The 12,716-nt window shown below is 40.2% G+C and overlaps 1 protein-coding gene across 1 annotated transcript in view; it reads left to right on the top strand.

Annotated features, from left to right (window-relative positions):
• Positions 1-12,716, top strand: part of TEK (TEK receptor tyrosine kinase) — a 43,830-nt gene that overhangs the window by 19,558 nt on the left and 11,556 nt on the right. Inside the window, exons 4-13 of the mRNA XM_055699389.1 lie at positions 2,022-2,174; positions 4,363-4,494; positions 5,665-5,805; positions 6,529-6,657; positions 7,717-7,871; positions 8,159-8,300; positions 8,682-8,843; positions 9,682-9,816; positions 10,593-10,886; positions 12,197-12,496. Of these exons, the coding sequence (XP_055555364.1) occupies positions 2,022-2,174; positions 4,363-4,494; positions 5,665-5,805; positions 6,529-6,657; positions 7,717-7,871; positions 8,159-8,300; positions 8,682-8,843; positions 9,682-9,816; positions 10,593-10,886; positions 12,197-12,496 (1,743 nt within the window). The remainder of the gene's footprint in view (positions 1-2,021; positions 2,175-4,362; positions 4,495-5,664; positions 5,806-6,528; positions 6,658-7,716; positions 7,872-8,158; positions 8,301-8,681; positions 8,844-9,681; positions 9,817-10,592; positions 10,887-12,196; positions 12,497-12,716) is intronic.

Below are 12,716 nucleotides of genomic sequence, written 5' to 3'. Positions count from 1 at the left end.
TTTGTTCTTTTTCTTTGACCCTGTTTTCTTGAAGAACTGTTATGTGTTTTAACGGACTAAACTGACTCAAGACAATTTTTCTGGTTTTGCAGCCAAGTTTTACATTTCTAGGCTGCCTGAAATTTTACTATAGTCAGATTGATGGTATGATCACAGGCAGTGATCTGATGCTGTTTACCTTCCAAATTATTTCAGCAAAGTGAAAAAAAGTTGTTTTGTTATCAGTGTGACTATAAGGGGATGTAGTAGTTAAGGATATTTGATTTGTGGGAGTATCATTTGGTTAATGGTCATTCCACATAAAAGACTAAGACAAGAAACAGGAGAAATAATAAATAAACAGACACACAAGCCCTAAGGAGTAGCAGATGACAGATGAAACATCAAAGGGCAGAGCTCTCCAGTTTCTGAAGGCCACTAAGGGAACAACACAAAGCCCTGAGCAGCTTCAGCCAGAGCTTTGTAAGTGTAGGAAAAAGGAAACAGGATTACCACGGGTCTCAGGGGGAAAGAGTAAACTTGTTATGGCATGATTGAGGGGGACTGTGAGCATGTGTGAAATCATGGGATAATTAGAGAAAGGGCCAAACAGGAGAAAAGGAGGGTTCAAAGTGAACTGGAAAGAAAGCAGCATAAGAAAATGGGGCAAGAGGCAGATAAAAGGTGCCACAGGTCTGGCCAAGCTCTGCGCTACAGTTGGTCTAGTCTTATTAAACTCTATTCTTAATTATTCTTCAACATAAGTGTGCCCTTTACCTGTTCACATATGTGTAATCTGCTAGTGACCTTCAAGCCAGACTACAAGGCACGACAAGTATGACTGGAAACGTACGCCAGGGGTCAAAGGGACTCAACGTGTCTGGGGCCAGCAACTGCAGAGATAAGGGTCTAAGGACAGTTATACCAGAGACCCATTTGCATGTGCATGTGACACTCGTGAACTTCAAGCCAGGCTAATCGGCGAGTAGGATAAGTGGGCTGAGAGCCAGCTATTAGAGAGGCTATAGGTCCAGCTAAGACCCAGTTTTGGGTGTGTGGGTGTATGAGATCGGCCAGCAAGCTTGACTAGCTGCAAGCAAGAATAGGATCAGGCTGTCTGGGTTGTTCACGTGTACATGAATCCCATGTGCACACGCAGTACCTGCACAGGCACAGTTCTGCTGTGTGGGTCTGTTGGTGCTTGGCTTTGTTAGTACACCATATGTGAGCATGTGCACGTATGTTTTGGCAATAGCTGGCTGGACCTGGCATTAGCCAACTCCAGTAGCTTTGCTTTAACAGACTGCAGTGGAAGGACTCCCAAGGGTCCTGAAGTCCACTGAATGCAGCTTCTTTTTGACAGCAACCAGTGTTCAAACATTGTTACTTGTTAGTCCAGAGGGACAGGAGAAAACAATGCTATTGCCTTACTTAGCAAGCATGGATAACCAACTGCAGCAAACCTAGAATAACAGAGATAAGGTCCCTTGGTTAAAAAAAAAACAAAAAAAAACAAAAAAACAAAACAACAAAAAAAAACCCCAAAAACCTAGAAAAGACAGAAACATGTTAAGTCTGGGAAGAAAAGATGTGCTGTGTTCTTCCTGCTTTGGTCTTTTAAGCAAATCTTTGTGCTACTTAAAGTAAATAGGCCCTGGCTGGCATTTACTTTTGACTCCTTCCAGCCACACTAGAGTCCTTACAGATTGTCAACCCTCACTTCAGGAAAGGCCAGGAAACAAAATGAACACTTTTAACCACTAGACTCTTAGGAACATTCCTGTAAAGCAATGCTGAACACAAAGTTGTTTGTCCCATTCATCTACTAAATCTCCTCAGGATCTAGCTTCCTTTGTACTTGCACCTCTCCAATTATCAAAAACTAGTCTACCTATAGAGCCATCAGCATATTCGTAATTAATAGATAGATTCTGCTGCTTAGCTCATCCCAGCTGTCCTTCCTCAGTAACCAATGCAAACTCACTTCTGTCTGTAGATGGTCAATGACTTCTGTCTGTTGTATCTGTATGCTCCTTCCCCAGGTTCCTTCATCCACTCTGTGCCCAGGCATGAAGTGCCAGGGGAACTGGAAGTCTCCTATCCTCAGGTTCAACCACAGGATGCAGGGGTTTACTCTGCCAGATATATAGGAGGAAACCTCTTTACTTCTGCTTACACAAGGCTTATTGTAAGACGTAAGTTCCATTAATATGTGCTGATGATTAATTGTTTAAAGTCATAATGAATCTGCAAGGAAACTTACACTGTGCCCAAATAAGGACCAAAATCTTTCTTGACACAAGATGCCATCAGGTTATGTCAGAAGAAATTTTTTTCCCAAGGATCTCTTGTACAATCTGAGAGTGATTTAAGCAGCTGAGAGAGAAAAGAAAATCGGATTTTTGTTCAATTCATCTTAGTTCTTGCCAGGACAGCTATCTGTTTTCTCAGCATCTCAGCTTTGCAAACACCAAGTATGAATAAGGCAGGTGGCACTGGGTCTCTCATGAATGAGAGATGTGAGTCTGAGCACAAAACAGGAATTTTCAAGTGACTTTGCTCTCTATGGTGGGCTATATACAAGCTCCATTTATCCTAAATCCTATCATCTTTAGCATACATTATTGTAATTTCAGAAACTAATCCAGCCTTAATTAGCTCTTAAAGTTCACTTCCCAGTGGACAACAGGACCAGTTTACAATGCAGGCAGGTATTTTCCATTAAGTATTCTATATGTCTTGTAGCTCATGCTGCTATGTCCATTTTCATCAGATATTAAGAAAATAATATTCTAGTAACTTGGATAGAAATAGAAAACCAATAAGTAAAAATAAATAGCTGTTCAAATATCTTACATTATAGAGAAAATGTTTCTGATGGTAAAATGTATTTTACTTGCTAACATCCACAGAATGCTTCCAGAATACTTCCATTACAAATGAATAAATCTAATGCCCCAAATTGGGATTTTGAGCTATTGCCACGTTACTAAACAAAATGATCCAAGAACTGTTCTCTACTCTAGTGCCAAGCGGCACAGCAGAAGACTTACCCATAAATTCTTCCCCGTCTTGAAATAGGCTTTTGCCTTGCCCATCTTGCCTACTGCAAAAACTCCTGCACGCTGTCTGGGAGAGTGGTAGGGAGCACACTGACAAGAAAGAGAATGGATGATCACATGCCACTGCACAAGCACATGCTCTGTCTTTCTTTGAATTAGCATTATAGACACAGACTGATGATTATTAGCAAAGCTTTTTTTTTTTTTAAAGTATCCACATGTAAGAATTTTACTCTGGGAGAAGGAGAAGACAGAGCTCAAGCACCATGTTGATTGACTAAATGTTTGCTGAAATCTGGAAAAGCTGATCCAAGTCTAGATTACCCAGTTTCCGTAAGCTGCCTTGGGACTTTCCAGTTTATTATCTTCTCAGTCCTAGCTTTACACTAGAGGAAGGTATGAAAGTCAGTTTCTGTGATCTAAGAAACGTTACAAACCAAATACTGAAAATTATTGTGCCTCTTCAGGTCCCACTGATTTCAAAAGCAGCTCAAAGAATTTTGAATTTTGTAACGATAGATTAAGCATTTACATAATGAAGTCATAATACTTGTTTAAAGCTTGAGCTCTGCTTCTATTAAATTAACTGTCAAATTAAAATATCTATTAAATCAGTATCTCTCACTGGCAGGATTAATGGCACTATCTTTTTAAATTATGAAGTAGGAAAGAAAATCATGGCAGGCATTAGAACAAACAATTGCTCTTAGTCCACCAATTCCAGAAAAAACAGGTCACCAGTTGATTGATCTTTGTTACAAAGACACAGTGAAGACAATAAAATTACAACAGATGTGAACTAATGTGTCTAATGACTTTCAAGAACAATATATTGTTACAGAAAAAAATCATGAATTGCCAAATGCTGGTACAATGCCAGTGATGCCAGGCTTGGTCCTGCTGGCTTACTACCAGTACAGTCAGCTCCAGGTGAAGCCTGGACCTTTTGTAGGTCTTGGATCCCTGCTGCAAGAATAGAAATCTTAAATATAACATCTTTCTCCACTTACTCTTTCCAAAATTACTCTGACAAAATAATCTGTCTCTGGTTTCAAAGAAAGGAAGACTTTCCTAGTTCCTTCTTTGAAGATTTTGTGTAGCATTACTGCATACTATGCAGCGCTTCTGATCCAGAGAGAGGCACTTTCACAATCAAAAAAGTGATTTCTTACATTAGGTCAGTTGGCTGGGGTTTTGGGAGGTCCATGTGGATCATATTTTTACGTATTTTACTGTTTGTCTTAATTAAAAACAAATTTAGTACTTGATTGGTTACTGAATAAGAAGACCACAAATATGTCATTAAATTTTTCCATAAAAGGATGTGAAGCCCAGAAATGGGGCCCTTCCTGTAGCTCCCATTGCCCTTCCTGCATGAACAATGGCATTTGTCATGAAGATACTGGGGAATGCATCTGTCCTCCAGGTTTTATGGGAAAAACATGTGAGAAAGGTAAGCAAATATTATTTTCACAGATTGACTGTTAATTTGTTCTCAGTAGCATAAATTGGCAGATTATTGATGGAAGCAGCAAATGGAGAAGCCTCGTTTCACCCTTTGTACATATATCATTTACAGCTGGTGCTGGAGACGGGACAGTGTTAGGTGAGATAAACCCTGAATTAGTAAGGATGTTCTTGTGTTTTAACTTCTCCCCCTCTTCTGCTAGTAGAATTTGTGTTGCTAAGGGAGATGAATGTTTTCAGCTCTTCTTGGTCAATATGCACTTGGACAGTGTGCTGGATAACCTCACCTAGGCTCCTTTTCCCATGAGAAGCTGAACCAGATGATCTTTTGAGGTCACTTCCAACCTGGGCTGTGCTATGGTTCCCCTGAAATCAGTATGCTCGAAGCTACTGACTGACTATTAAATGCATGGTAAAATAGGAGATCCTAAGGATACACTGGCACTGGGAAATGCAGCCCTGTGTTAGAGACTCCCTGGCTACTTCTGAACAAGCTGCTAATTTGCTCACAAGGGAATTTCCCTCTGTAGAGGCATATCAACAGCATATATCTGTTAGTGCATATCTATGTCTGTAAATTAGTTTGAATTCTGGAAGAATTACAGCAGGCACCACATTGCTCTTATCTCTCCAAGTAACTTTTGGGTTCAGTGCTAAATATGTATCCTAATATTCTGACTGGATTGTAGTTCTGCAAATACTAGAGCTAAGCTATTGGAATAGCTGACATCTGAACCACTCCAGCATAGCATTGGTCTTACCAGAAAAGCGAAAACCTAAGCTTGGCATTTCCACGAAGTTCTAAGAAGACTATTTGGTCTTCCTGGCATTATTTGCCCATTTTATATTTTAAAGGCTTATAAAAAGGATTTACTGCTGAAGCTCTGTCCGCACATACCCAAAGCAATGGATGCTTTGCTCATGAATCTGCACATCTCAGAAAGTTATGTTTGTTTCTGCTGCCTGAACTTAACCACTAGAGCAGCCATGGCTTAAGTTATTATGGATGTTAATGTATCTGGTATCTGCATGGTAAAAATGCTGATTTTTTTATTTTAATTCATGTTTTCTGTTGTCTAAAGCTGTATCATTAGAAGCATTAGCTCTTCTGTGGACTTAATGCTGTTAGACTATTCTTTCCCTCTTCATTCAATAGCTTGTGGAGCCAATACATTTGGCAAAACATGTGAAGAGAGCTGTAAGGAAAACTATGGCTGCAGAAACTATATGTTCTGTCTACCGGATCCATATGGTTGTTCTTGTGCCACAGGATGGATGGGGCTGGAATGTGATAAAGGTATAGTAAAAAACAGGAGGAATGGTGGAGTCCTTAGTGTGCTGCACATAGGAAATACAGAAGAGAACTAATGGAGGAGAATAAAAGACAGGATTTTTTACATTCTGTAAAAGAGGAAAAATAATTTTCACCCATGTCAGAGGACCATGTCAGATTCTCAGAAAAAGGACATAGTAAACTTGAAAACTATTAAAATTATTCTGCAAAATTAATTGATGTTCTACTGAGATGCCAAAAATCCTCTAGCATCTCCAGTCTTGCCATATTTCTACAAGTCGAACTGAGCAATTTGATGCCAAACAGATATTCATTGCTGAGCAATACTAAGCATAATCAGCTATTTCAATTAGACTGCAATGTCTTTGGGACATGAAGCACAAGTTCCTTTATGGATAGGTGTCATCTTGTTCAATGGCCACATACCTGATGAAGCCTTTGGACACTATCACAGCGTAAGTGAAAAAACAGCAGAGACTGAAGAAACTTCTACATTGTCATCTAGTCCACAAATGACAGGCATGGATACAAATGTGCTCTACATTTTTTACATTAGTGTACTCTCAGGATGCTCTGTGGATGATCAAGCACTAATATATATATAGTTTCAAACTCAAGCCAGCTGAGGGAACTAAAGCCTACTGGAGAATTGATTCATGAGATTGAAAATTGATAGAAAATATTTTCTAGTACCCTTACACTAACTGGAAACATATGTACTTGCAGAATGCAACCCTGGTTTTTATGGGTCGGATTGCAAACTCAAATGTAATTGTCACAATCGAGGGACATGTGACAGATTTAAGGGCTGCGTCTGCTCCCTTGGATGGCATGGTCTGCAGTGTGAAAAAGAAGGTAAAGCAAGGTAACACGGTAGTAAGCGGCTTTTCCCAGTGTAACTGAAACAGATCTTTATGCTGGTACAGCATTACCGCTGCAGCCTTCCAGCCTGGTATCTTTGCTCTGTTGGTTATCTTCCAGGGGGACAGACACTGCTGTACCTCCTTATTGCAATACAGTGTTTTTAAGCCTCTGCCCCATATTCTGCAATTAGCAGGTTTGTACGCTACCATTTCATCTGATCTTGCTTTCATTAGAGGTAGATTTTCAAACCTGGCTCCATAGAATTTGACAATGACCTTAATATCAATTACTGACAAAAGCTGCATGTACTACCTCCACAATCAGGTTTTGGATAGGCTCATGGTACTTTACCATTACCTACCTCTTATTCATCTTCATACAATCATTTCTATACCATGTGCCTCATGATCTGAAATTAACGACTGAGACACAAACACAACCCCAGGGTTTAAAACAGCTCTGTCTCTCTGAAAGTGTTAAACTTGAAAAGCTGAGTACACCTCATTCAGAATCTCATTGGTTTCAGACAAGGTTCACACACAGTATTTTACAATATGCACGCAGCATCTATAATTTCTGCTTAATAAACAAAGTGACAAATCCAGTGTTAACTTGTAAAAGCTTTCAAGTGCAAAAACAAGCAGAGAAATAAGACTGTGATCCACCAGCCAAACTATGCTGTTGTGATCTGACTGCTCTTATAAACAAACAAAATGGAGAGTACATAGGTAGTGTACATTCAGCACAAAAAGTGTGTATGACTTCAACAGCTACACTGTCTGTGCTTGGAGTGTCAGTGAGAAAGAGAGGAGAAGGGAGAGCAAAACAAAGGAGAGTGGGCACAGGGCTTGTTCTTTCTGACATGACATTTACACTGCTGTAGCAGGGCTGACTTTGATTAAGTGTGATCCTTGTAGATGTTCACATGAATGAAGGGAGACCCAGACACCTATACTACTGGTGCTCATTGTACACCTAAACTTGTTTTGGTGCTGCCTTTTTAAAGTCCTGCTTAAAGACTGACATTAAAATACTATATATCTTCTGTAGGTTCAGCAGATCTTTCACCTCAGATAGAAAACTTACTAGATCCTGTAGAACTCAATTCTGGTGTTGAGTTCAGGCCTTTTTGTATAGCGACTGGGATGCCACTTCCTAAATCTGAAGAATTTAAACTTTTGAAGCAAGACGGAACTGTCCTAAGGGTAGGCTCCTGATTTAATTGCTTCCTATTATTTCTGATGTTTATTTTTTACTTGGTCTGTAGTCAGTGCACACTATGGTTTTCAAGCATAATGTAACATTTCGATATTCTGAGGTACCTCATGAACTCATAAGCACATATGAAACTATGGAATTGACCAGACCGTTGCAGACCATTTCTATTGAAATCACTGAACGCTGGATGAGTTCCTAAACTGTGAGAAAGTCTCATGGGAATCTTCCTACATGCCCACATTTTTCAGGTCCTGTACATCTTTTGTCATTTCAGCCTGCCCTAATTGTTACCAGTAATCGCTCTGAAGCCATGTTTACAATTAATCGAATCCAGCCCCGTGACACAGGAACCTGGGTCTGCAGTGTGCAGACAGTAGCAGGAATGGCAGAGAAACCATTTCAAGTTACAGTCAAAGGTAAAAGCACAAATCTTGTTAAATGTCTTTGCCTCTCTGCTTTTAAGGGCAGCTTTATAGTCAAACATGGCAGAGCTTTCGGTTATCTGCATTGCAAGAAAATGTCTGAACAAGTGTCTACGGTCAGAATATGAGCAGAAAACCTTTGTAAGCAACATACTATTGTGTATTAAAAAAAAAGCGTGGTGGTAGGAATTAGAAATAAATACAAGTTGTTTTTTTTATAAAGATCTAAACCATCAACTTTAGGGTGTAAAGCCCTGTCTACTTCATAAGAGTTTTGAAGAGTATCTCCCATTTTCCTGTTGATCTAGGAAGATACCAGAGTTTTACTGATACAGGGAATTAAAAGGTTGGTTTAATACTTGCATTCTTGCTCAGTTCCTCCTGTGCCACAGTATGCCCCAAGGCTGACAGACAGTGGACATAATTTTCTCATAATTGATATCAATGCTGAGTTACATCTTGGAGATGGACCTGTTGTGTCAACAAAACTCCTGTACAAGCCAGCAAAACGTTACCAGTCCTGGATGTCTGTGGAAGGTAAGAAGGCATTCTTAAATTCCCTTAAGCACAAACTTCAGCTGCATGCTGAAACATAATGTGGTGTCTGCTCTTGACTAGATCCAAAAGATTCTAAAATGCATAAAAGTTAAATCTTTTATGACTGGATGCATGACTTTTTGCATACCACTATGTATAATGTTATTGTGGATGTGGTACACTGACAGTAGTCAAAAGTGCATGTTCAGTTTTCAGTAACCAAGGACTTCTCCCCTCCTTCCTTAAGATAAACTGTACTCGGTGTTGGGCCCATCTGTTGAAATCTCCTGTGTAAATAGCAGATTTTCAAAAGTAGTGAGCAGGATGGGGGCATCCTGGAGGATCTACAGTCTCTTTTTGTGTCTGTTACACACTCTGGTGAGACAAACATCTTACCTAAGTATTTATCAGGAATGGCATGGGTAAAACGAAGACTTCTTGTGAGTTAGATGACCTCTTACAGCCCTGTTTTACCATTTTATGCAAAGCCTAAAATATTATAGGAAACATTAACAAGCTTTAACAAGTAGCAAACAACTTTTGTTACTAATTTGAGAAAACCCAAGATCTGCATACACAATGCACACTGCCTAAGCAACCAGTCTTGCTCTGTCCTAAAGCAAGGGCAGATGGAAACATCTCTTAGGCTAGGTTGAAGCTCAACTTAAATATAAAGATTTTATACTTCTAAATAGTTTATCTTGGTGAATAAGAAACAAAAGAAGAGTCTAAGTATCTTATCTTCCATGGTTAGTGGTTCAGGAATATTTTCCAAACCTTTTCTTCCTTAACATTTTTCAGCATGGACTATGGCTTTACTTTCTCCTTTTGTTGTCAGTAAAAGGCACAACTAAAAGACTGGACAATCTGGAGCCAAAAACGGAGTATCAGTTTTGTGTTCAGCTGAGTCGGCAAGGGGAAGGAGGGGAAGGCCATCCTGGGCCACAAGCTAGCTTCACGACAGCTGCGCTTGGTAAGTCGTTGCATTGGCTTTTCACAAAAGGGCTGTTTCAGCTGCTTTTCTCTTTAATCGGTTCCCTGATCTCTGCCAGAACACTTTCATTTGAACAAAGAAGGCTGTACTTGAATTCTATGTAGAATCTTTGAAAATAACCTCACACAAAGAAGAAGAAAAAAAGAAGGGAAAACCCCAACCAATCCAGAAGTGAATAAAACCAGAAAGAGACAGAGCTATTATTCTCTCTGATTTGGAGATGAGGGATCTGGGAAAGGAAAATTTATGTAATTTGGATGGCTATGCAGCAGAGTCGGAGATACAATTCACTTCTTTTGCATGCCAGTCCTTCCTCCTAATGCTGGATCAGTCCTTCCTCTTAGTATTAGATCAGTTTACTTTAAAAATGGAGATGTCTGAACAAGCAGAAAAGCTTTTAGTCCACCGAGGGTACAGTCCAAACTGAATACAGGCATAGAAAATAAATTAGGATTACACCAGGAACTGTTTAACAAGAGAGCAAAAGAGCTGGTTTCTCACATCTAAAAAGCTCATCTGCACCACCAGCTCAGTGAAGAGACCTTTTTCTTGACACAGCAGCTGTTGATAAGATACTTTGGGACTATCAGTACCTCTTAGATGTAATTTCTGCAATTTGGGTTTGGTGGCAGGGAGAATTACCCTTTGCCACCCCAATCTAGGGCAAGTGGTTGGAATCAACTGGTACCCCTATTTTAACTTGCATACCCGACACGCATGAAATGTTGTTCCCTGTCTTATTTGGCTTTTCCAAGGTCTTCCTCCACCAGAAGGTCTCACTCTCTTTCCAAAAAGTATGACATCCCTGAATCTGTCATGGCATCCTTTAACACTGAGGACAGAGGATGATATTCGTGTTGAAGTGGAAAGGAAAAGCGTGAATGACAACGGTGATGAGAGCAGCGTCATTACTCAAGTGCCAGGAAATATGTCCACACTGATCATTAAAGATCTTGAGCCTAGACAGCAATATATGTGCAGGGTACGGGTGAACACCAGATCCCAAGGAGAATGGAGCAACTATCTGTATGCATGGACTTTCAGTGACAGTAAGTAGCTGATTCACATCCTTCTGTTTAATTCTTCCTCTTTCCTCCAGTTATCAGACTGATTGTCACTTGATGACTAAGTTAAATGCAGTCCTTTGTTCTGGTAGCACTCAGTTCCTGGTGATCACTTGTGGTTGTTATTATGAAGATAGCTCAATGTCCAAGGAAATTCTTATGCTGGAAATTATCAGGAACTAATGATTAGTTTAAAAGAAAAAAAAAAGGGGGGGGGGAAACAAATTAAAAGCTTGGGACTCTGCATCTTCATTTCAGTGCAATTCATGCTTCTAACACACGTAGCATCTTTTTCCTCCTCATAATGGTGAACCCTCAGAGTTCACTACTCCAGGCTCTTTTGTTACTCCAGAAAAACACTCAGACCCTGCAATTCAGCTATGTCAATTCAGAAATAGTCATAGTTAAAGACTGAAGACAAGATACAATGCAAGGTAAAAACTGTATGAGCAAAGAGTAGTTGTGTGCTGCACTGAAGACTAATGACTGCCTTTGAATTCCCCGAGAGTGAGTGGTGTCCTTTCATAATGCCCCAGCAAATGCCCTGTCTGAATGGAGTCCCATCTGCACAGGTGTCCCTCGGAATGGCTGATGGGTGCCACTGCCCATACCACACACTAGAAAGGTGGGCTTCTTCCTCCCTACAGGCCATGTGAGGAGGCCCTCACTGAGATCCTACATGTATTAACAGAAGTGACAATGACTGTCATGGAACACTCCAGCTTTCTGAGCTCTGATGCCAAACTGCACTAAGAAAAATATAAGGGTACTGTTTTCCAGAAGATACTTAGCTTAGTAGTCATGGGCATGTCCACAAATCTAGTACTCACCCCTGCTGGTGGTTTTCTGATGCGATTTGTGGAAATGTTGGTATCAGTTTCCCCTCTTTCTAACAGCCTGTATCCTGGCAGGGAATTGTTCCCTGAAGCAGTGAAAGTATGAGACCTGGGAGTCATATGGGAATGATGATTCAGTATAGCAGGAAATTAACCTTTTCTGCATTAATCGGAATGCAATTGTGTTGTCCTTGCGTACAGCTCAGATAATCTGATCTTCATTCAAGGACAGGAGTATACTGAATGCTGTTCCAACCTCTCTTGGAAGTATAGAGGACTGCAATGTGGGTGACAGCACATCAGGTTCATAAAAAATACTGCATTCAGTCACCATAGCTTGTCAACAAAATTTTGCCTCTGTTTAGTGCAGCAAAAGCACTGAGGAAAGTGTTTGGCTCCCTGTGGGGAAGAGAAAGATGTACACTTCAATGCTTTGTGTGTATTTGTGTTTGTTCTCAGGAATCCCTCCCGCACCATACAACATCAGGTTTTCTAACACCACAGACACATCCTCAGTCATCTCTTGGACAACTGCTGAGGGTCATTCCATCTCCTCCATCATCATCAGCTACAAAATTTATGGGAAGGCTGAGTACAACCACATCGACATTATCATAAAGAACACCAGCATTACTCAATACCATCTCAAGGGCCTTGAGCCAAACACTGTGTACCAGGTTCAGATTAATGCTCAGAATAATATTGGCCTGAGCAACCCAAACACATCGTTTGAACTGAAGACTCTTCCGGAAACTAAAGGTTAGTCATTCCATCATGCTGAGCTTGCACAAGCCATGGCTGGCAGTGCAAACTAGTTAGCCAAGACAAAGTCATAATGTTATTTTTTAATTTTAGGTTTTTTCGCTTTTAATTTTGAGGCACAACAAGGCATCACCAAAATTTGATTCTCAGTTTACTCAGTTCCCAGTCATTGGTGAAGTGACAACACGTAATATTTTTGTGTGTCCACTAGAAAGTG

The sequence above is a fragment of the Falco cherrug genome, chromosome Z (genome assembly GCF_023634085.1).
Source record: "Falco cherrug isolate bFalChe1 chromosome Z, bFalChe1.pri, whole genome shotgun sequence".
NCBI lineage: Eukaryota > Metazoa > Chordata > Aves > Falconiformes > Falconidae > Falco > Falco cherrug.
The sequence above is the reverse complement of the archived record's forward strand: the minus strand, read 5'-3'. Positions and strand labels throughout refer to the sequence as shown.